General features: G+C 40.7%; 1 protein-coding gene across 1 annotated transcript in view; it reads right to left on the bottom strand.

Annotated features, from left to right (window-relative positions):
• The window catches only part of LOC124622657 (sorting nexin-27), a 295473-nt gene that overhangs the window by 19140 nt on the left and 251807 nt on the right, over positions 1 to 24526 (bottom strand). The window contains exons 2-5 of the mRNA XM_047148449.1: positions 18057 to 18159; positions 3616 to 3744; positions 3404 to 3537; positions 2441 to 2570 (exon numbers count right to left, since the gene is read on the bottom strand). Of these exons, the coding sequence (XP_047004405.1) occupies positions 2441 to 2570; positions 3404 to 3537; positions 3616 to 3744; positions 18057 to 18159 (496 nt within the window). The remainder of the gene's footprint in view (positions 1 to 2440; positions 2571 to 3403; positions 3538 to 3615; positions 3745 to 18056; positions 18160 to 24526) is intronic.

Here is a 24526-nt window from a genome sequence, read left to right as displayed (position 1 = left end):
GTGCATGCGCTGTAACAGCAGACAGAAACTGATGTAATCCTGTGTCAATCATTTAGGAGAACCAAGCAGTGTTGTGTGTCTGCTGAAGCCTCAGATTCAAGTATCCCAGGAAGAGGATTTCTCCCCTCACGTTCTGCCTACTGTGGAGACTGTATCATCTCTTTACCTCTGACTCCAAGTCCATGTCCATGTCCATGTCCATGCAGCTATACAGCCCACTTACCCCTCCCTCACCTCAAACCTGCATTGATGACATGTTACAACCTGAAGGTACTCTGTATTACCCTGTTCTGAGCCACAGTAGATTCTCCTGTGACTAGTTATTTACATGATCATCAACATACTTAAAATTCATCACACTACTTACTCTATTACTTTTGACTTTACATTCTACAATGTCTAAGGAAGGAACTATGTCGCCAGCCCTGAACTGTAGAGTTGATTACCACTTTTTGTCAAAATTTTGAAGTTAATGAATCATGCTTTCATTGTTGTCGTTGTTGTTGTTGGTGGTGGTGGTGTTTCAGTACTTTATAATTATACACATCCTTTTTGTTCCAAATATTTTTGCAATGTGTTTCATCCCACTAGTTTAATCACCAGGTCTTTGTCTTGCCACAAATCTCCTTAATTTAATTGGTTTTTCTTGGTTTCTTATATCAATAAACTTTCTAGTTACAGTACAAGATATGTTACATCATAAATGACAGCATGGATCATTCTCATTTGCTCTGGTGATAAATATTGTAACATTATTTTTTACGATAATGGATGACTATTGTAATATGGGGGAAAGGTACAAAATTCTCAGTCTCGTGTATAGTTGTTGACATCAATGATCTGTCCCCCCACCCCCACCCACCCCACCTTTATGTTCCCAATGTTGTACAATGACACAAATCAACTGTTAACATTGTCTGATTTGCAGTGTAGTTTTTCATAGCACTTTTTAAGCAGTCACGTTGTAAATGGTTCATTGAAATGGCTGACTTTAAATACCATGTTATCATAAAATACTTGGTTTTAAACAGTTTCTCACCTAAGGGAATTCATCCAAAGTCAGTCAAGCTTTTCAAAGTCTTCTCCTTTAATTTCAATGTGTAAGATATGGGAAGTTACCCATGTGGAGGGCACCAGTGACTGCATCCACAGATATTGGAACTAGAAACTCAACACCTATCACATAAATCGATAGACTTTAGTTATGGAGAGAGGTATTGCAGAAGTAGGGCTGTGATGGTGGGTCTTGAGTTGTGCTAGGGTAGCTCAGTAAACAGAGAACTTCCCCAGATTCAGGTCCTGGCTTAGCACACATTTTTAATTTGTCAGAAAGTTTCAAATGAGTCTGCACTCTGCTGCAGAGTGGAAATTCATGTGGCGATATTTATGACTTCTTCCATAACCTATACAAATGAAATTTCTAATACACTACGATCACCAAAGATACATACCACAAATTCCAATACACACAAGCTTGATTTGAAAGAAGACTGAGCTTAACACCACTCTAAACTTCAAAGACCAAAAACACAACTTACAGATTAATTTTGTTTGTTAGATACTGTCATTCACAGATATCTGAATGAAAGTAACTTTCAGTTAATGGATGAAACACCAAAGTACTGTTATTACCTACACACAATCAAATTGTTCACTTCAAATTTGTCTCTTAACTAGCAAATGTCCAGAGAATCTTTCACTTGCAAATAAGACATCAAGCTGACAATTGAGTTAACTTCATTAGTTAATATGAGCATCTAATTCTTGAAAATCTGTTAGTATTGCTGAATAACCACTCCAGCAACTAAAAAGTTCTTCATTTTACTTCAGGAGTTGTTTTAGCTTCCATACTGAAACCATTTTCTACTGGAACCTGAAAATAATACTGCAATGAAACAAAGCCCAAAAAATATGAAAAATGTGTTGCGACAATCAAAAGTCAATAAACCTTTTCTTTTTTCCCCATCACAGGACAATTTTCAGACTCCACTAGAAACCACCCTCAATATAAAAGCTGAAACAAGACATGGAGTAAAATAAAGAACTTTTTAACAACTGAAGCAGCTAGTCATCAATTCAGCACAGCTGCAGAGAAGCAGTGCATAGGCTGTTTTTATTTTTTAAATAAAAACTTTATTTTATGCTTTCACAAAGTTAGCCAATTTTACCCCCTTGGGCATGTTCAAGCTACCTCTGTCTCTGTTGATATGTTGGCAAATCTATAAATTCTTCAGTTGTTCTTAGGTTGTCAAAAAAGTTGATGGCACAATTAGTTGATGGTCCACTTAAGTTTACTCACCTTACTAGTAATCTATCTGATGGCAATACTGTGTACCTAAGCTGATTTACAACAAAGATAAATAGATGAACAGTGTTTGTATTCATTTCTTTAGCTCTTAAAAAGGATAATACCGCATTTTCATATTAATTCTGGGCTCACCTGCTCATCATCAGCATCTGTTAGGAACTCCTGCATAATATCACTCTCTGCTATGACTCTGACAGCACATACTTTTTCCAAATACTGTTCCAGTCCTCTCCTCCTAGCATCCAGTTGTTGTTCACTTAACCTACAAATGGAATCATATACAAAGTTTTGTTACTCAGGTTGTAAATTATAATGATTTTTTTTTCAGTGTACCACATAATATAACTTATTTTGTATATAAAATAAGTACAATACATGTGCAGAATTAAGCATTACATGTAGTTTTTCCTTCGATAGTGAATATATGAAAAGCAAACATTGCTACAATTAGCTTGTGGGCACGATCACTTATCAGTTACCTGTGGTAATCCCAACAGAAACATCAAAGTGAAATTGAAAACTTTAATCTTGCAAGATAGTGGCTCTTAATAGAATAAAATCTGTGCCATGTGATGCAATCAGTCCCTTAAAATGCCCACATCATTCTGGCCATAAACCACCACCAAATACAATACAATAAAAAATGAGGCATAATGAAACTGCAGGCGACTTCATCAAACAGTGTGAAGTAGCAGTTGCAACAAGTTTGCTTTCTTATGTGTCCCACTATCATAAACCTTACCTGTCATTGGAAACATGAGATAAAGTTACACTAAAATCCATATTCATTGGTTCCACAGATAATACTGACCAAAGTGGCAAAGTAATTAAGAACCTGGACACTCATTCACAGGGAAAAAGATACAGACAATTACCTTTCATATCCTTCCCTAAACTGAACACTTATGTTCAGTCTCAATGACCTTATCTGCACCACAACATTAATCCCTTATTTTTCTTTCTTCCACAGATAATGTCTAAACTGGAATATCTCTACATCATTTTCAACTACTGATACATTCTTTATGTTCATCATAGATATGAAGAGGATCTAATGTTACTTGCCTTATCCCATTAAGAAATAAAGCTACTTACGTGAATGGCCATTTGCCGGGAAGCTTAGGAAAGCTGAAACCTATAAATTCCTTCTTTAGGTTAAGGTTTAAATTAGCAAATTCACGGTATCTGCGTGAACACAGATGCCTGCCTGCCATATATATGTTGTACACCTGTAAAAGTGCAAAACATGCAATAAATCTTTTGCAATGTATCAGTAGTTTGAAAACAGTTATAGCAGTCATACTTACGACATATCTATCACCTCCTTTCTCCACATAATGGTAATCTGGTACAGAAATTGGAAGTGAACGCTTTTCGCTGTAGTCTATGTATGTGTATCCTGCTGGGTCTTCTACAGGCTCCAACCTCTCAGCCTCCTGAAATTTTGTCCCTTACAGTGATTCATATTTCCCACACACAGAGTTACATACATCCCTTGTCAATACTTTAATATTACAGTTTTACACAATGAACTAATTAACTTGGCTTATTTACCAAGCTAACAACAATCTGTGCTATTTACAAGTCCTCCAGCCAAAAGAAAATCAATGTTCTGTATATCAAAGGAAGATAAATATTACAAAAATATGGTTCTAGAGGATACCAGATGGCTTAGAGAATCAATGTTTGTTGTACATTTGTGATGCTGTACATAGTAATGGTTCTACACTAGAGAGAGAGAAAAAAACCACAAAACATTAGCAAAGACAGCGACTTCTAACCTGAAAACCTAGTAACATATTTTACATTTTATAAACAGTAACTATGTCATTAAAGTTCACTAATAAGTTCAATTATAATCCCTACAATCTCAATGACATCTGTGATGATACTGTCAATTACAAAACAACAGCCTGTTTTTGTGAAGGGGATAGTATGCCACTACCACCAGTATATGAATCTAACACTGAGCATATTAAAAGCATCTCTCCTCATAATAAATTTGTTACAAAAGATAGCCAAGAATTATTTATGACTGAATCAGGTGTCACTTCAATTGTTACAGAAATGTTGCTCAAGATGTATTAAGAGCCCACCTAGTGACTGGTTGCTTATCTCCACCCCAGCCTCCTCCTTATCCCCACCACCTAGTATGCTTCTCCCATCATGTATTGCTGCTCGGAGTCTGGCCCTGGCAGCCAGAGTCTGTGATCGTGTGTGTGAGTGAGCGAGTGTCTATGTGTCTTTGTGTGTATATTGTCTGCTCTGATGAAGTCCTGCTTGGCTGAAAGCTTTGTTTGACAGTCTTTTTGTTGTGCTAACTGCAACTCAGTGTCTCCGCTACATGGGAAGTAGCATCTATCCTGTTCATAATATTGTCATCATTCCATCCTGGATTTTCCAGCATTTGATTTTGCAATACTGTCTCTTTGTTTTATCTTGGAAGACAATCTGAAGAAAGGCAAAACTATGTTTGTAGCATTTGCAAATTTGAAGAAATCTTTTGGCCTTATTGACTGGACTACACTCTTTGAAATTTTGAATGTATAAGAATAAAATACAGGGAGTGAATAGTTATCTACAGAAACCAGGCTGCAGCTACGACAACTGAAATGGAAGCAGTAGTTTAAATGAGTGAGAGAAAAGGTTGTAGCCTACCGCTGATGTTATTCTATTTGTACACTGTGCAAGCAGTAAAGGAAACCAAAGGGAAATTTGGAATGAGAATTATAGATCTGGTGGAAGAATAAAAACTTTGAGGCTTGTTATTTCTATAGTAGGAGACCAAAGCTCTAATACACTAAGTTCAACCAGATGTAGGCTGCAGTAGTCATGCACAGATGAAAAGGTTACCTGAGGATAGACTAGCATGGAGAGTCTTCGGATAGAAGACAACAGACAGTTTTAGACCCATTGTAATAACATATTGTACTTTGACTCACCATACCGATGTGCAATGATTGCAGGAGAGCTGGCATATGACGTGAGAGCTTTCACAGGTGACCAGACCTCTGATGGAGTAGGATAAAGAATAAGTCTGAAATAGGGAGTGCTGGGTGTTTGGATTGGGAAGGTCTTGCACTCGGGTCCTGCAAAGGGATATGATCACTGTGGCAAGGGATTGGGACTGGGAGCAGCATAGGGATGGACTGTGATGTTGTGGAGGGTGGGTGGGGTGATGGAAGACCACTTTAGGGTGAGTGGGAAGGATCTTGAGTAGGATGTCACTCAGTTCAGGGCAAGATAATAGATCATTAAAATCCCTGACGGAGGATGTGGTTCAGTTGTTCCAGTCTGTGGTGGTATTGGGTGATGAAGTGGCACTCCTTTGTAGCTGGTTTTTGTGGGGTGGTAAGAAGATTGGGGGTGTGTGGAGAAATGGCATGGGAGATTTGTTCGTTGATTCGGTCTGGGGAATTATGCCTGTCCGTGAAGACCTTGGTGAGACCCTCAGCATACTGGGCATGGCAGTTTTCGTCAATGCAGATACCCTGTCCCAGGGTGGCCAGACTGTGTGGGAGGAACTTTTTGATGTGGAAGGGATGCCAGATTTCAAAATACAGGAACTGTTGGTGGTTCATAGTTTTAATGTGGGCAGTGGTGTGGATGGAACCATCACAGAGGAACAGATTAACGTCCAGGAAAGTGGCATGTTGGGTTGAAGAGGACCAGGTGAAGCGAATGGGAGAAGTGTTGAGGTTGTGAAGGAATGGGCATAGGGTGCCTTGGCCCTGCATCTAGACCATGAAGATATAACATCAATGAACATGGACCAGATTATGGGTTTAGCATTTTGGGAAGCCAGGAAGGTCTTCTCTAGATGGTCTGTAAACAGGTTGACATAGGAGGGTGCCATGCGGGTGCCTGTGCTGATCTGCAGATTTGTCTGAATACCATCCTGAAGTAGTTGTGAACAGAAGGTGTATGACAAATGAGGTAGTGTGTCTGGAGTCTGAAGGACGTTGACGTTGGGAGGCAACAGGTTGTCGATGCTAGTCAATGAGGCCCAAAATCCTTTTAGTGGGGGCACAGAACATTTTCTTGCAGATATGATGATTAGGGCAGGATTTGTTTTGAGGCTGTGTATGGATATCCTTTCTTATGCTGAAAGATTGGTGTTCTAAGGAAGGGACGGCATTTCTTCACTGACAAAAATTCCCCCAGTATGCTGATGGTCTCACTAAGGCCTCCACAGACAGGCATTATTACCCAGATCTAGTCCACAAACAGATCTCCCGTACTATTTCCTCCACACACCCACAATCCTTCTACCACCCCCAAGACATAGCTACAAAGGAGTGCCCCTTTGTCAACATATAGGACCCAAGACTGGAACAACTGAACTATATCCTTTATCAAGGCTTTGATTACCTATCATCTCGCCCTGAAATTATGGACACCTTACCCAGAATCCTTCCCACACCACCTAATGTGGTGTTTGGCCACCCACCCAACTTCCACAATATCCAAATCAATCACTATGCCACTCCCAATTCAAAGATCGTATTCCTGTGCAAGACCCAAGTGAAAGACCTTCCCAGTCCACCCACCCATCACCTCCTACTCCAGTCCTGTTGTCACCAGCTTATCCTACCCCATCAGAGGCTATGCCACCTGTGGAAGCAGCTACGTCATACACCAGCTCTGCAGCAATCACTGCATAGCTATTATATTGGTTTGGCTACCAACCAGCTGTCCACCAGGACGAATGTCCACTGCCATATTGTCACTAGGAGCAAAGTAGACCACCCCGTGGCATAACAGAACACAGCATGCTCTATTCCAACAGCTCCTTCACTACCTGAGCTATCTATATTCTCCCTTCTACCACTAGCTTTTATGAACTGTGCAGATGGGAGTTATCCTTAAACCACATTCTTCACTCCCGAAATTATCCCGGCCTCAACCTATGGTAATCTACTGTCCCCCCCATCCTCGTCCAACAGTTTCCACCCCCTCTGTCCTATCACCATCTCTCTATTATCATACCCTCAGCCTGTGTGTGCTGCCCTCTGCCAATGCACCCATTCTCCTTTCCCCTTCTCTGTTCCTTCCCTTTTTCGCTCCTTATTTCTCCCCCCCTTCCCTGCCCCACAGACTCCCAACGCTGTGCCTGTTGGCACTCTAATCCGTCCACACACCATTGCACAGCACTGTTCTCTCCCCCCCAATCTGTACCCTCCTATTCCTTCTCCTTCTCCACCACCTGCAGATGCTGCTTTCGTTCTTCCTTTCCTGAAGAATACTTTGGCCAAAAGGTATTGTGTAAGTGTTTTGTTGTTGTTGTTGTTGTTGTTGTTCCTGTCTGTAACTCAAAATGTTATCTTTACAGTGAGTAGCAATCCATCTTTTCCCTATCTTACAAAATTGTTAAGGCTTTCGTGGCCACTTGTTGACAAACTGCCTATTGGCTTCTGTCTCGGGTTCTTCGACCGACGTTCATCTAATGATTTTACTGAAACGATATGCACCTGCAGACGATATGCACCTGGCGCGCCAACGTCCGAGAGCTTATCCTCGGTCATTTCTGGTGCGGTTCTCCTCTTACTACCTGCGATGATCGTTTACTGCAGTACGGGAAGCCAGGATCCGTTTACCTTAAGGCTTTTCTCTTTCTTGTTCAAACTGTTCGCGTGTTTTTGTATTTATACAGCCTCTCTGAGCAAGCGCGTGTGACAGTGCTTCTCTACAGCCAGAACTTCCATGTTGGCAAATTTTATTATGTAGTCGGTCTCACTTAGTGCGTGCTCTGTCACAGCCGATTTCTCCACCTGCCCCAACCTGCAATGTCGCTAATGTTCTTTGATCCTGGTGTTGACTGATCGTCCAGTCATTCTGACATAAACTTTTCCGCATGTGCATGGTATATGGTATATTCCCGACATTACAAGTGGACCCCTTTTCTCCTCTGCCGATCTAAGACACTCTTTCATCTTCCTTGTCAGTTTGAAAATCGTCTTTATGCCGTATTTGCACAATATACAGCCAATTCTGTCCATCACTCTGGGAATGTATCTTGTTGATATTCCAACTTGGAGTTTCTGTTTGTAATTTATTCTGTTAATATAGCCACATGAATTGGCAAAGAATGAACACAACCAAGAAAAAGTGATTATCTGTGAAATCTAATGAGAATATTAAAATACTAATTTATAAAATGAGAATACTAATTTACGATCAGAATCTATACACAAATCATTTGAGATAACATGCAGAGATAAATAAGCAACAGCTGAAAAATAGGTGACATGAGAACCGCTACATATCGCAATTATTTAAATGAGAACTATTTACGTAAGTGTGTGGAAGGATATTCAATGAGGGAAACATTCCACGTGGGAAAAATATATCAAAAAACAAAGATAATGTAACTTACCAAACGAAAGCGTTGGTATGTTGATGGACGCACAAATAAACACAAACATACACACACAAAATTCAAGCTTTCGCAACCCACGGTTGCTTCATCAGGAAAGAGGGAAGGAGAGGGAAAGACGAAAGGATGTGGGTTTTAAGGGAGACGGTAAGGAGTCATTCCAATCCCGGGAGCGGAAAGACTTACCTTAGGGGAAAAAAAGGACAGGTATACACTCGCGCATACACACACACACACACACACACACACACACACACACACACACACACACACACACATCCATCCGCACATACACAAATGTCTGCTTGTGTCTGTATACGTGCAGATGGATATGTGTGTGTGTGTGCGCGCGTGAGTGTATACCTGTCCTTTTTTTCCCCTAAGGTAAGTCTTTCCGCTCCTGGGATTGGAATGACTCCTTACCGTCTCCCTTAAAACCCACATCCTTTCGTCTTTCCCTCTCCTTCCCTCTTTCCTGATGAAGCAACCGTGGGTTGCGAAAGCTTGAATTTTGTGTGTGTGTTTGTGTTTATTTGTGTGTCTATCAACATACCAACGCTTTCATTTGGTAAGTTACATCATCTTTGTTTATATATATATATGAGCACTCCGTCTTCAGACCACGAGTGGCCTACCGGGACCATCCGACCACGACCACCACCACCACCACCACCACCACCACCACCACCACCGCGTTATCCTCAGAGGTAGATGCAGATAGGAGGGGCATGGGGTAAGCACACCGCTCTCCCGGTCATTATGATGGTATTCTTGACCGAAGCCGCTACTATTCGGTCAAGCAGCTCCTCAATTGGTATCACGAGGCTGAGTGCACCCCGAAAAATGGCAACAGCGCATGGCGACCTGGATGGTCACCCACCCAAGTGCCGACCACGCCCGACAGCATTTAACTTCTGTGCTCTCACGGGAACCGGTGTATCCACTGCGGCAAGGCCATTGCCTTATTTTATTCTCATAAGAAACAAAAAGAAAATCTTAGCTTTGGTATTTTCTTCTTATCTATGAAAGCAAATAAAAATGCTGTTGTTGATGCTACATATTTCACTGTAAGATTGGTGGTACAATGGTAACATACTATTATTATCACAAAAGGTCTAAACAATAACAGGTTTAAAAAATTTCCGAATTAATACTGGTCTTCCTACTAAGACGGTTATTCAATGGCCACTTCCTTCCAGGTACATACAGTCAATAACTGAAGCACTCAGAAGCAGAAGCTGTAAAGTAAAGCTTTTTTAGAAAACCAATTTATATCACAATATGCATATATATACCCTTATGACCCGTCCCCTAATGGTGCTGAACGATTTGCAGATCAGAAAGCTGTAAGTCCATCAAACTGTGAACTTAATGTTCAACAGACGTTAGTTTCGGACATAGAAATTGTTAAGTCTCCTTTTCAGATTACAAGTTGTTAAGTAGCTGCAGTGTCACGATGTTTGGCAGTGCTACTGCCAGTGTGCAAGCCAAGCTGCATGTTCCCAGCTGTTTATTCACTGTCAATTGAAAAATGGTGGGGAGCAGTACTGATATGAGAGTCAACTCCTTGAATGAGGGTCTATTTGAAGGTAGTGGCTCAGAATAGTGTCCTAATGAGGACTCAGAATCACCACAAAGTAATTTAGATACTGGTAACATGACTGGGGGGCAAATAAAATACTAGAATAGACAGCAATTAACCTTGTACATCATTTCCACATAAAATGAGACTTCTACAACGAATCCCATTCACGGTCACACAAAACACAGAAATCTTGTCCAATGGAAGTGGCCCGTTTGCAAGGAGTTGAAACCGGAAACAAAGAAAACTATATATTTTGGACCAAAAATTATAACTTATAGAAATACATGGACAGAAAAAAAATTTGATGCCAAGAAGAAGTTTTGCAACATAAACAATAGTTGGAAGGTGTGCTGCTACATTTGAAAGATGACACCTATTCAAATTTCATACTAGCCACATAAGAGTGGTGCTAGAGGTGCCAATATGTTGATGCAAATAAAGTTTGCTTTAAAACACACTGTAACAGTCATGAGTATTAGTTGCATTTGAGATAGGACGTGGTGAGTTGATGCTGGTCAAGAATGCCTTTACGGTGACAAAAATGCCATTATCAATATGTTACTGAGGTTGAGCAGTCATGTAACAGGGCTACGAGGAGCTGGATACTCCTTTTGCAATACTGCAGGAAGACTTGGTAGCTTCTGTACAGCATTGCTGGCAGCAGTGGTCATGGAACTGTACTGTCGCAAGAAGACCAGGCTCTAGATGGCCACGTGGCACTACTGAGAGAGAAGACTGTTGTGTTCAGTGTAAGGCTTTGGCTTATTGTACAGCATCTGCAGCAGCAATTTGAGCAGCAGTTGGGATCACAGTGACATAATAAACTGTTACAAATTGGTTGCTTCAAGGTAAGCTCTGAGCCAGGTGCCCTGTAGCATTAATTCCACTGACCCCAAACCACCACCATTTGTGACTTCAGTGGTGTCAAGTGAGAGCCTACAGGTGGGCAGTATGGAGGTCTTATGTGTTTTCTGATGAAAGCTAGTTCTGTCTCAGTGCCATTGATGGCAATGTGTTGGTTTGGAGGAAGTCAGCTGAGGGCTTGCAACCACCCTGTCCGTGTGTTAAGCACGCTGGAACTACACCTGGAGTTACCGTCTGGGGCACTGTTTTGTATGACAGCAGGAGCACTTCTTGGTTATCCCACGAACAATGATTGCAAATTTGTACTTCAATCTGGTGATTCTACCTTTTGTAAGGTAATTTGTGAATATCATTCCAGGGAGTGTTTTCCAACAGGATAGCTCATGTCCACATACCACTGTTGCAACCCCATTATTCTCTACAATGTGTCGACATGTTGCCTTGGTCTGCTCAGTCACCAGGTCTGTCTCCGATTGAGCACATGTGGGACATCATCTGATGACAATTTCAGCATCATCTATAGCCAACATTAACCATCCCTGTATTGCCCTACCATGTGCAACAGGCATGGGTCTGCATCCCCCAAACTGACATCCGGCACCTATAGAACACGATGCATACACATCTGCATGCCTGCATCTGACAATCTAGCACTTACACTGATAATTTATGTTCTAACATTTAACATTTGCAGTGGCTTATCTTGTGCTGACATTAACCTGTGCTCTTGTAATGTTGATCACTTAAATATGTTAGACAGACAAATGCACTCCGAAATTTCATTAGTCTATGTTAGTCATTTGTTGGTGTTGCTATTTTTTTCAGTCAGTTTATATTTAAATGTGTTTCAGGACTCGTTACTTACTGTTTGGTAATTCAGTATGTTAGGTAATGCCTACATAGGTTATAAAGAGACTTCTGTAAGTCCAAATGTCCAGATTAAAGATTTCCACTGCATATGTGGGTGTGCACCAAAGTTCTCCAATGATCAAAAAGATACGATCCGCAGATGCTTCAATGATCTAGACAGTCATGATCCCTGGAGTTATATCGAACAACAACAGGTATGGACGTTCACTGTTACGAAATAAAAACACAGGTTTTTGCAGAAAGACAAATCTACTGACTTATTTTTATCAAAATGTAATATGTCCAACTGTAGTATTCATTAGAATTGGTAGCGCCTTAGAATCACATTCATAAGTACTGTTACACTCTTGATTTGTTGAACTATTTAAGGGTACATGATAATGACAATAACTACATGGCCAGAAAAAAATTAGTACACACTTTTAGATGTTTCCAGTTCACTCAAGATTTAGTGTTGTAACAGTGCATATCGAATAGATGAATGATTACATTTATAGATCAATAGCACTTGCAGTTCTGAGGAACCAAGTATCAGCGCATGCTGCAACACACATACTCGCATGTGGTGCAGCTTCCATGGGCACCACTGCAGGTGCTGACTCTGTCATCCAGTCGATCGTACAGATTTCGAATACTGTCCTGGGATACATTACGACATGCCCACTCAACCTGTAAGACTTGATGGCTGATGAGTCACCAAGTTACTTCTCGTCCCATTGAATCCCACATGTGCTCAATTGCCAACAAGTCCACATATTTTGCTGGCCAAGGAAACTGCTGCATGTCTTGCAGAGCATGTTGAGTTTCATGGTCAGTGCGTGGGTGAGCATTAGCCTGTTAGAACGACACATCAGTCAGGTCTCACCAGGTCTACATCATATGCGTAAACAACCATCATTTTCATGCCAGTACAATCAACTTTCATTGCTGAAGAACACAGTGTGCCATTTGATCTTCCAAGTTATCCTCTGATGGCGCCATTCAGGGTGTGCACATTGATGTCGTGTTATGAGTGGAAGATGGGCTAGCTGTATAATCTGCTACTGCTACTATTACAACAGTAGACAATTCTGGTGGGCATCTGTGTTGCATGGACATCCAGAACCTCGTCTACTGGTGTGAGAATGTTCATGTGACCACTGATACCAGCATCATTGCACAACTCAGCACATCCAACTTCTGTGGCAATCTTCCAAGAGGACCATCCTGCCACTCGGAAGGCCACAATTTGACCCCTCTCAAAATCTCTCAGTTGGCTGTAGCAAACATGAGTGTGTCTCTGTGGCACAATTGTCAGCTTGCTTCACACATTTGTGCCACACTGAGCCTTAGGGTTGTGAGCATTCCCTAATAAAGGGTAGACAGAGATGGCATTCTGGAAACTACGCCAATACACTATCTGCAGGCAGGCAACACTGAAACCACTATCAGTACATCTACTATACCCCAGGTGGCAGATGCCATCATTGGATCAAAATTGACTTCATCCTTCCACATATACTAATTTTTTCCAGCAATGCTTTATTATTACAGTCAATTGGGGGCATATTGTGTAACTGACATATAATTACATAAATTAAAATTCCATTATAGTATTAAAAATAATTACTGAATACTATGATTATTCTGGAATAATCCCACTTCACAGTTTCAGGCTTGTCCTTGCAAGCTTGATGCCAAACACAGGGTAACTACTTACCATTACTGTATCACTAGTGAGAGTGTTAACACTAGGAATAGGACAGATTGCTATTCATTGTAAAGATGAATTGCTGAGCCACAGACAGGCATAACGCTGTTACACATGTAGCTCCAGTCGGAGTTGCAGCGGGGGCGGCCGAGTGTGCATGATGTGTGTTTGCCTGTGTGAATGTGTGTATTTTCTCTCTCTCTCTCTCTCTCTCTCTCTCTCTCTCTCTCTCTCTCTCTCTCTCTTTTTGCCGAGGAAGGCTTTGGCTGATTGGCCAATAGGTACACGAATAACTATCTTTTCGTTGTGCCTGTCTGAAACTCCATGGGTCATCTTTACAGTGAGCAGCAGTGTATCCTATTCCTAATATTATGCTATTCCAACCCGGATATTCCATTGTTTAAATTGATAGTGTACAACTTACAGCCTGCATAAAGGCATTTTGCACTCTTCATGGTATGAAGTGAGGAAGACTGAATTGGAAAGTAAAATGTTTGGATAATTCACCAAAGGATGGGAGAAGACAGCGTGCTCCTGGATGTAAGAAACCTGATCATGTTCGTCAGACGATATATGTTATTACTGCCAACATTTCCCCTCATGAAAGTCATTACTGTCAAACCAAAAGCCTAAGTGTGAAATATCTATCTGTCCAACTGATTATGTCTCAATTATACAGATATTTCATGGATCAATATCCTGAGCTGCAGAAAGATGTGAGATATTGGTTGTTCAATAATATATATACCAACATGATTTGGTCAGTTGAAGAGAGGTATTTGTAATGATTGCACTGAAATGAAGCACAGCACAATACAGCATCCAGTGGGAAAGCTAAAACTGCTGTCACATTGGAAAAAAATTGCTTTACCAGAAAGCTGAACATCTCTACACATATTTTTGGGAAGTGAAGGAGGTATGTGAGAAAGATCCTTCACTGTGTGGAATTTGTTTGATTATAAAAAATTCTTGATGTAGAATATTATGCAAGACAACTATGGCTGCACAGTTTAGGTGTATGTAACCTGGCTCCCAATGATGCACCTATATTTATGTCCACTGAAACAATGTGTGGAAAATCGCCAAATGAAGTTATTAGCTGTCTGAAATGGTGTGTGCAGATGAAGTTGACCAGTTTGTCAAAGAACTACATGTTTTCATGGATAACTGCACACCACAGTGCAAAAACATACGTGTTTTCATTCTGGTTGTACCTCTCTCAGGTATATTTTCAGGAAGTTTATATCTGTACTACACCATCCTAGGACACACTTCCATTCCCACTGATAGAATTTTTGGCAATACTGAGCAGAAAAAGTGAGCAATAGATGAAGTCTTAATTACTTCCACATGGATCAAACTGATCGGAAATTCACTGCATAAGAATCCCATTGATGTTCATGTCAAACAACCTACGACTGACAACAGAGAAAGTGACTGCACTCCAGTTGTTGAAGTTTTTAACTTGAAATATGCCTTTGACATTGTTCTAGTAGGAAGTGTTCATGAAATTTCATTAATATGGTGCATGTGTTCGAGAAGAGGATGTGTACCTAAAGTTCGTTACATCGAGTCACCAACACTTTATCATCCCCAGTCAATACTAAAGAGAAGAACGAGGTTTCAAGATTTACAAAAGGCATATGATAAGGCTCAAAATACCCCAAACAGGTTTCAGAAGATTAAGAACACAAAATATGATGATGATCACTCGCTGTTGGAACAAAGCCAGAAGGTACCAAATTTTATGACACAATCATGCATGGAAGCAAGAGAAACTACAGTCATAATTTTTCGCAAGGGCATGCAGCTCCACTTCATGGTTAAATGATGAAGGCATCCTCTTGAGTAGAACATTCCAGAAGTAGAATAGTCTCCCACTCGAACTACTGGTCATGAACTACTCACGAGTATGTAATCATCAGGAGAAACAAAACTGGTGCTCTACAGATTGGAGCATGGAATTTTAGGTCACTTAATCAGGAAGGTTGGTTAGAACAATTAAAAAAAGGCAAATGGATACATCGAAGTTACTTATAGTGGCAGGAGGCACAGGACTTCTGGTCTGATGAAAACAGGGTTATAAACACAAAATGAAATAGCGGTAATGCAGAAGTAGGTTCAGTAAAAAATGAGAAAATATAAATGGAGGTAATTTACTGTGAACAGCATAATGAACACATTATCATGGCCAAGACAGACACGAAGCCAACAACCACCACAGTAGTAGATGTAGATATGCCAACTAACTTCGCAGGTGATTACGCATTTGAAGAAATGTGTGATAAGATAAGGTACCCATCATCTTCTGGTGCCAGAAGGCGATGGGTACGAAACTTATTGAAACATTGCGACAAGACGACGCCACCACTCGGCTGACACCATGAGAAGGATTCATCAGTAAAGGAGCTACAAGAGCAGATGAATGGAATAGACAGTGTCTTGAAAGGAGGATATAAGATGAACATCAACAAAATCAAAACAATGATAATGGAATGTAGTCAAATTAAATCAATGCTGATGGTATTAGATTAGCAAACAAGACTCTTTTAGTAGTAGACATGATGATGGCCAAAGTAAAGAGGATATAAAATGTAGACTGGCAATGGCAAGAAGAGAAATTTGTTAACATCGTGTATAGATTTCAGTGGCAGGAAGTCTTTCCTGAAAGTATTTGTATGTACTGTAGCCATGTACAGAAGTGAAACATGCCCAACAAATAGCTTAGACAATAAGAGGAAAGAAGCTTTTGAAATGTGGTGCTACATAAGAATGGTGAAGATCAGATGGGTAAATCGCGTAACTAATTTGGAGGTGCTGAACAGAATTGGGATGGTGGTGGTGATGATGATGATGAGTGGTTTGTAGGGCACTTAACTGCACGGTCATCAGCACCCATACACATTGCCAATCTTTACACAGTCCAGTGGAGCTACTTTCATGAATGACGATGGAACGATGAGGACAACACAAACACCCAGTTCCCGGGAGGGAAAGTCTCCAACCCGAGAATTGGGAAGACAATATATTTGTGGCACAACCTGACTAGAACAAGGGATCGATTGATAGGAAAGGTGAAAGGATCACCAATTTAGTATTGAAGGGAAGTGGGGGGGAGGGGGGGGGATAAAAATCGTATAGGGAGACCAGGGGGGGGGGGATAAATATCGTATAGGGAGGCCACGGGGGGGGGGGGGGGGGTAAAAATCGTAGGGAGACCAAGAAATGAATACAATATGCCGATTCTGAAGTATTTAGCTTGCAGTAGTTTTTCAGAGATGGTGTGTCTTGTACAGGACAGCTGCATCAAACAAGTCTTTGGACAGGAGGCCACAACAACGATGGAAGTGATGTGGAAGATGATGTAGCAGATTGACTGACATTATTTTGATGAGAAAAAAATAATATAATGTATCCAATTTCTTCAGTGTATACCAGCATTGGAATGATGAAAATAAAATCGTAACATGTCACTTTGGTAACTTCTTGTAACAGTTTATTATGGAAAAATCCAAACATTAAGGGTTAGAAGTTAAGTCAGCGACTATTCATGCACTCTCCTTTCAATTTTTAAACAGTGACTTAACAAGATTTGGTTCCGATTGCTTCAATTTCTAAGACTACAACTCCCATAAAATGGAAGAAGGGTTTCTTTAACATAATGTGTGCAATGATGTGACAAGTGTTAACGTATTTCCATGTGAATTACTAAATTATTGGTTTGCTCTCTTTTCATAATCAAAATATGGCAACTCCTCGTTATATCAGAGACCAAGTCATTAAGTATTTTTTAAAAATACTTTATCAGTAGATTCAACTGGAATGTATTTCCGTGTTACTGCTGAAAACAGAACATAAATCACTTAGAAGTGATGGGATTGTGGGTAGAGGAATGCCTAATGAGAATCAGTAGGACAGAAAGATGTTTTGGACGCGATAGATGAGCATAGAAACCTCAAACGAACTGTTCAAATAAGGCAACTGTAACGTTTTGGAGCGTATTTATACGCAATACAATTGTACGAAACACACTGGAAGAAAGAATTTTGAAAAGAAAACTAAATGAAGCCCAAGAAAGGAAACAGTGTAAAGTTTACTGGAAACAACAAAATATCAGAATTATCCAGAAACAAAGGAAACAGCACAAAATACAGGAGAGTGGTTGCAGCGTCAGGCACAACGTTTAGATGTAGATGATGATGATGATGTGGTGGTAGTGGCGGCGGCGGCGACGAATACAATAATGTTACAAAGGTCATTTCAGGATGAAGCTATTTGTTTAAGATAAGCATTATTTCACAAGAAACGAGAACAACCCCCCCCCCCCCCCCCCCACACACACACACACAAAATGCACTATTACCTGCTGGGTGACAGAGATCACAGTGAGCGTCAGAACATCTCCGCCAGACTTAATGAGATCCACAACTTGCTTATGTGTTGACCCTTCGACATTGACTCCATTCCTGCGGAAGAAAAAAAATCGTTTTCAAAAATTATGTAACAGCAGTTGAAACGACGAGACAGTAATTAAATTTCAAGCTGTAATTCATTGTAAAATCTCAAACAACACATCTTGAATTTCAACACCACGAAATGAAAATAACGGTGTTACGGTGCACACCGGCGATATATTAATAAAGAATGCACAAACAGAAGAATATAACTTTTTAAAAATCATCAAAATAAGAACTAGGGTCACAGCTACCAATCCATCAGAGAGCCAGCGCCGTAATCTACGCCTCAACTGTACTCTGAGCCCAAGTGTGTCTATTGTCGTTTCCACAATCGTGCTGTTAGCTTTGGCACACGAAAACAACGTAACGACAAACATCACAGTAGGTGATATGGGTGTCGAAGCACAATCTTCGATTACCAACGTGGCGCCAGGTAGCACCACAATCTAACGTAATCAGACTACGGAACTACTTTAAAATAAGACAATATTGCTATAAACCGAAGACCTGACGTGCGTCTGAGTTTGCAGACTCATAGAACAGTGAACTCAGTAGGATTTCATTGAAACCTTAGCAAGTGCATCATGCAATACACAGCTGCGCTTATTTTTAATTTAAGAGTTGGGTTGGGTTGTTTGCGGGAGGAGACCAAACAGCGAAGTCATCGGTCTCATCTGAGTAGGGAAGGATGGGAAAGGAAGTCGGCCGTGCCCTTTCAAAGGAACCATCCCGGTATTTGCCTGGAGGGATTTAGGAAAATCACGGAAAACCTAAATCAGGATTGACGGACGCGGGATTGAACCGTCGTCCTCCCGAATGCGGGTCCAGTGTGCTAACCACTGCGCCACCTCACTCGGTTTTTAATTTAACAACATATTTCTGTCACAATCTGAACATCCTCGATTCATTTTACATTTGCAATAATTAATAAAAATCTTAAACTGCATCATGTTGGTGGGGCCTATAACTTGTGATACAACTAACTAACCCTGTACTTCTGTCTTCCAATGTACCCTAATTAATGCTTTTCAACAAAATATCTCTTATTGAAAACTGTGCACTCCAGAATGACGGGCAACTTTTCAAGTAACGCTGAGACATTATCTACTGAGAGACGAACCATGAATGCTACCCTCGATTAAGTCAACATGCGAGCACACAGTACTGTAGTTTGTTGTAGGCAGGCTGATTACTCAAAAATCATTATTAATGCCCACGCGATTCGTTGTAAGGAGGAAAAAAAATAGGAATCAAGCATTCAAGAACCGCGACCGTTATCTGGGTTAACGTGGAACATAGACTATATGGATAACCAAAACACACGCATAATCAAAAACACACTTTTCTACCGGACACTGCTATTTATTCTATTTACAAAAATGCTAAGCGTCAAATTTGAAAACCCGCTACGTTACTTACATGTTACTTCGCGAAAACTGCCAACTTACAGAATTACACACCGAACACTCCACTTCGTACCATTTGTTTTCCGTTCACTTTCGGGAAGTGAACGCAAAATTTTATTTCTGTTTCTGTTTGTCACATTTTTCCTGACGATGGTTATTTTCCTGAGAGTCAACACATCGGTATAGGCGAAATTTTGTCCCCCATATTCAAATAACAGCAACAAATTTCAATGTCTTGGTGTGCGTGTTCAAACTCGAGTCACAGGAATATTGTGTATGCAAAACAAAAATATTCGGTCTAATGTGCAAAAATAGCCACCTACGCTTTAATAATAATTGTGCGGACTCATTACGGCAGAGAAGATTCATATGTTAAACTATATTATAGGATAGGTCCTTTAAGTTAGTGTATCAAAGACGGGACTATCGTTGCAGTCTGCGGCATCCCTTGCGTGTCATGTTAATGGTAGCAACAAGTAATGCATTTGTCCCAAGCTAACGACCATGCCCGTACCAGCTGGTCGTTTATGATCTGAGCTGTCTCTCTTTAAATATGAACCGATCTTGACGTAAATGTGCCGAACTAACCCATACCATGTACCTTACGGAAGGTTGAGCACTCAAAGGGACATTTCCTGCGAATTACAAAAGTATTCGGAAAGTAAGTTCCGATAGGCCGCGAAATGTAAACCACTGTGAAAACCAGAAATGTTTTATTTTTCAACTGTTAGTTACAACTTCCAGCTACTTATCTACATTGTCGCCGCTCCGTCTTAGAAATTTGTCATAGCTTTGTACCAACTGTTCAGTACCCTTATCACACAAGGCAGCCGCCAATGCTTTCCGCCAATTATCTGCGCTGGTCTTCATCTTATTGGCAGTGCCAAAACGTTGTCTTCATAGCCAGCGGTTCATTCGAGCACAGATGGAACTCACAGGAAGCCAATTATGGGCTGTGTTGTGGGTGATAGAACACTTTCCATCGAAAACGCTGCAGGGGCATCTTTACTGCCCCTGCAGAGCGCGGCTGAGCATTGTCTTGAAGAAGGAAACACATGACAATTACGTGGGCTGCGTAGCTTCAAGCGAAATTTCTGACGCGGCCCTAGTACTTCGCGGGAGAGTGTTTTCTAGTCATTTTTACGTGCTCACTATGCGCTCAGAAGTGAAAAGAGCGACGGGACGTGATCGACGGGCTTACTACAGGCATTGCCCAATACATCTATACAAATCTTCATCGGATTTTCAGTGGTTTCCATTTCGCTAACGACCGGCACTTACTTTCAGAACAGCCCTCGTATTTTCTAAGCTGTAGTTCTGTCCTTCATCCTCAGTACTACCACAATGATTAAATTATGATCTATCTTGCGAAAGGAAATTACTCTGCTTAAATTCCATCAGAGCAAATGACTAAGTTCTACGGCATATCTGTACCACTCACTAGTTCGGAAGCTGATTTCGATAAAAAAAATTCTTAAGCAATGTGAATGCATCGAGAAGATATGACGTTCGTATGATGCTGATGGTGGTGATGGTGATCATCATCATCATCATCATCATAATCATCATGTTACGTGTCCTCCCGCTTTGCTTGAAAATAATTTAATTTAGCAGGCAGAGAAATTAATTTTACCTGCGAAAAATTTTGAGAAGGTATCACACAGCATGAAAATATTGTTTTTATGGTCGATGCGTACGCTGCGCATATATAATTATTTACTTGAAAGTTCATCACCAAGGAAGTCAATGAAGTTGTTACGAAGGAGTGTAAAACAAAGCCCAAGACCGGAGTTTCTACGGAATTAATTTTGGTTACCTTGTGACAAAACTGATTTAAAAAAGCCAGTCAAATTCTGTGCGCTGCACATCACTCTTATATTAAGATTAAGACGACAACCGCTCACTGTTAGTTATGTAAGGATCCTAAAAGTAATTAAGGCCGAATACGACAGTTTCAAACACGAACGACTTTTTAATCATTGTGCACATCTTTTCGAGAGTATGTTGTGTCTGTAAACATTAGCGCTGCTGCTACAGGAGAAAAATGGCACCACCACCACCACCACCACCACCACCACCACAAGTTCCAAATGATGATATTCAATTAAGCATCATCAACTTTGCGTTCCGCCAAAATGTCATATTGAAAATTTGAGGGAACAATACAGCTGACCGATCTTCTGAAGACGCGCCATTACGTCTCCTTAAAGTCAGGTGTACAGAGTCATCCTCTGAAACCACGCAGCGAAAGTACTTAATGCAAATGCTGCCATCACTGCAACAACAGATAGGCAGGATTTATTTGACGCAGTGGCACATTGCCGCTATCTCTACGCGTGCGCTCATTTTAGCTTGAAGTAACAGCAGTCCATACCATTTTTCATTTTGCAGTGTTAAACAGGGTGTTCAGCGGGCACAACAGCAGGAGATGCTAAGGATGATCAAAACTGCTATCGGCTGTAGGCGTTTTCGCCGTAATTGTCGTCTCAGTTACGCTGTGAAGAGAACTGTCACACACTTCATTTAGCACTCCTCTGGGAAGATATACAAACAATAAGTGGACTTTCAATTTAACACTCAGGCTCCATTTCTTTCTGGAAGAAGTAAACATCCGCATTGGCAGACCTCTTCGAAAGACGCGTCATCGACTAGACGCACACAACTATTAGACAAGTAAACGGGATTTGCGGTCCATAAAATGGATACCAAACATCGTCGCTGTGATCCTGATGTCAGTTGATGGTGTGTGTAGTGTTACATTATGAAATAATGTATGTATACATTATAAAAATTATATTTTATGTAAATTCTATAACATCCTGTAGACATCTCTTCAAAAAAACTGGGTATTTTGACAACTACTTGACAACAGGGACAATGATGAGTGTTCTTTGTCATTACCAATATTTTTCTTTTCCCAAAAATAAAAAACAATGAAATCCATAACTTTAAAACCAATAACAATGTCAGATAAATGGGCATTCAACAACCTGCCAGCACATTAAATGTCGTGTAAATAATGCGGTGGACTTAAGATCGAATTTTTTGTTGGGGACTCCTATTCCATTGTGGAGTGTCTCTCCGAAACTCATGTTTAATGTTTTAGAAGAGTTTATAATTAGAATTAGCACTGCAGTACAGTAACACGGACATATTTCTCAGTATTGCACTTGAATTAAATCAAATGTATATGTTTGGCTTCTTTCCACAATCCAGAGGCCACTCTTGTCGGTTCCATGGACTACGACTAATGTACCATGGACTACGACTAATGTAATGTAATGTGAGGCCACTGAGTGCAAAAGAGGCTCGCAGACCCTCTGGTGACATTTGCAGCTGTTGCTGCAAGTATCAGACCAGCAGCAGCAACTCTTACGCAACGAAGGATTAACAGTACATGATACAAGAGAGCGAGTTCACTGCAGTTTAGTTTCTTGAGTTTCTTGTGCAATAGCATGTAGACGTGACGATTTACGAGTTTGGGATGTCATCAGAGACTTTCTCCACGATTACGAGACATTAAAATCTATGGATAGAGGAGGGAGGGAGGGAGGGAGAGTCTAAATTTCCAAAGTGCTTTTACTGTAACACGTACGTTGGACCGAAATCTTCGCGACGCAGTGGAAGATATGTTCCTTTCTTCCATCTTCTTTGTCAAAAGATGGAAGGAGAGAATATGCCTACCGCACAAACCCGAGGACACACTGTGCATTGATCCGGCAAGAAGTCCGAGAAGATTTCTGACACGTCACGAGACCCTTCATTTACATCAACCAGTTGCTACTGCCATTTTCCCCAGGAACTATCTAAACGGAAGGATTTGCTTTTAAGACACTCATCGTATGTCCAATACATTGTTAACTTTGGGGAACACATCAAAATAACTAAGAATTTTAAAAAAGATTAATCCTGAAGGGGATAAACTGTGTGACAAGATCATACGTAAAAAGCAACTGTTGGACAGGTTTTTTAATATAACTCATGTCGCACCGGTTTTACATAGTTCCTTCTGATTTCCAGATCTGCTTCAGCGCTGTAACCAGTAGCGTATCAGTCTCTACGAAAGCAGCATTTGTGTAACATACAACTTAGCGCAACTTTTCCTTCCGTATCTATTCGTTTCACACATAACACATGTACCTGAAAAAACTTCTCCATGGGAATTCTTATACAAACTTTCACATCTGTCGATCAATGTCAACAATCGCATTCCCTAAAGGGCAGCGAAGTGGGAATAGCCCTGTAGGAAAAGCTTTGATATCCATACTGCTGTTTAAGTCCACGATTCGAATTCAGACTTGTAGAAAATATTTTTGTTACTCGAAACCACAGCTTAGACACACTTTCAGTGACTGTAATCTACTGCAAAAATGCATTTGCAAAATACAACAATGGCAGCCTATATTTTAATACGATGCACATAGTGACAGATCGATTTTCCTAACATATTCGTGTCGTACCCAGTACATCTTCCATATGACAAATTAACCAACGAAGCATGCTTAACACCAAAAGAAGGCAAGGCGTTCATCTTAAGGGGGCAATGTAGTCTCATGGCATGGGTGATCAGTTAATAGTTATAGGCTAAGATGTCTCAACCTAATTACAGTCTCATAGTGCGCCACATACGAAGGGTAATCAACGTTTAAAATAAATCCGTGCAATTACTTTTTTGTAGGAGAGACCAGAGTCATTTCGCATAAGTGGCTGTTTGGCACACTGCTTCTATTTCCCACCATCGTGAAGCTAGAGTGCCGTCACCGTAATAGTGAGGCGCGTATGTAAAGGTGCACCATCCACCGAAACTTCAGTTCGGCTGGAAGCTTCAAGAAGGAAGGACCCTTTTTTCAGCGTTTCTCCAACCGCAGAGTAAATTTTGTCTCTGCAAATTTTTTTCATATGGTGAATCTGTAGATCAATTTGAGGCGCTACTGATGGCGCTTTCCCAAAGGGTGACTAAGTGTAATTGA

The sequence above is a fragment of the Schistocerca americana genome, chromosome 7 (assembly GCF_021461395.2).
Source record: "Schistocerca americana isolate TAMUIC-IGC-003095 chromosome 7, iqSchAmer2.1, whole genome shotgun sequence".
NCBI classification, from domain to species: Eukaryota; Metazoa; Arthropoda; class Insecta; order Orthoptera; family Acrididae; genus Schistocerca; species Schistocerca americana.
This window is presented reverse-complemented; position numbering and strand designations above follow the sequence as displayed.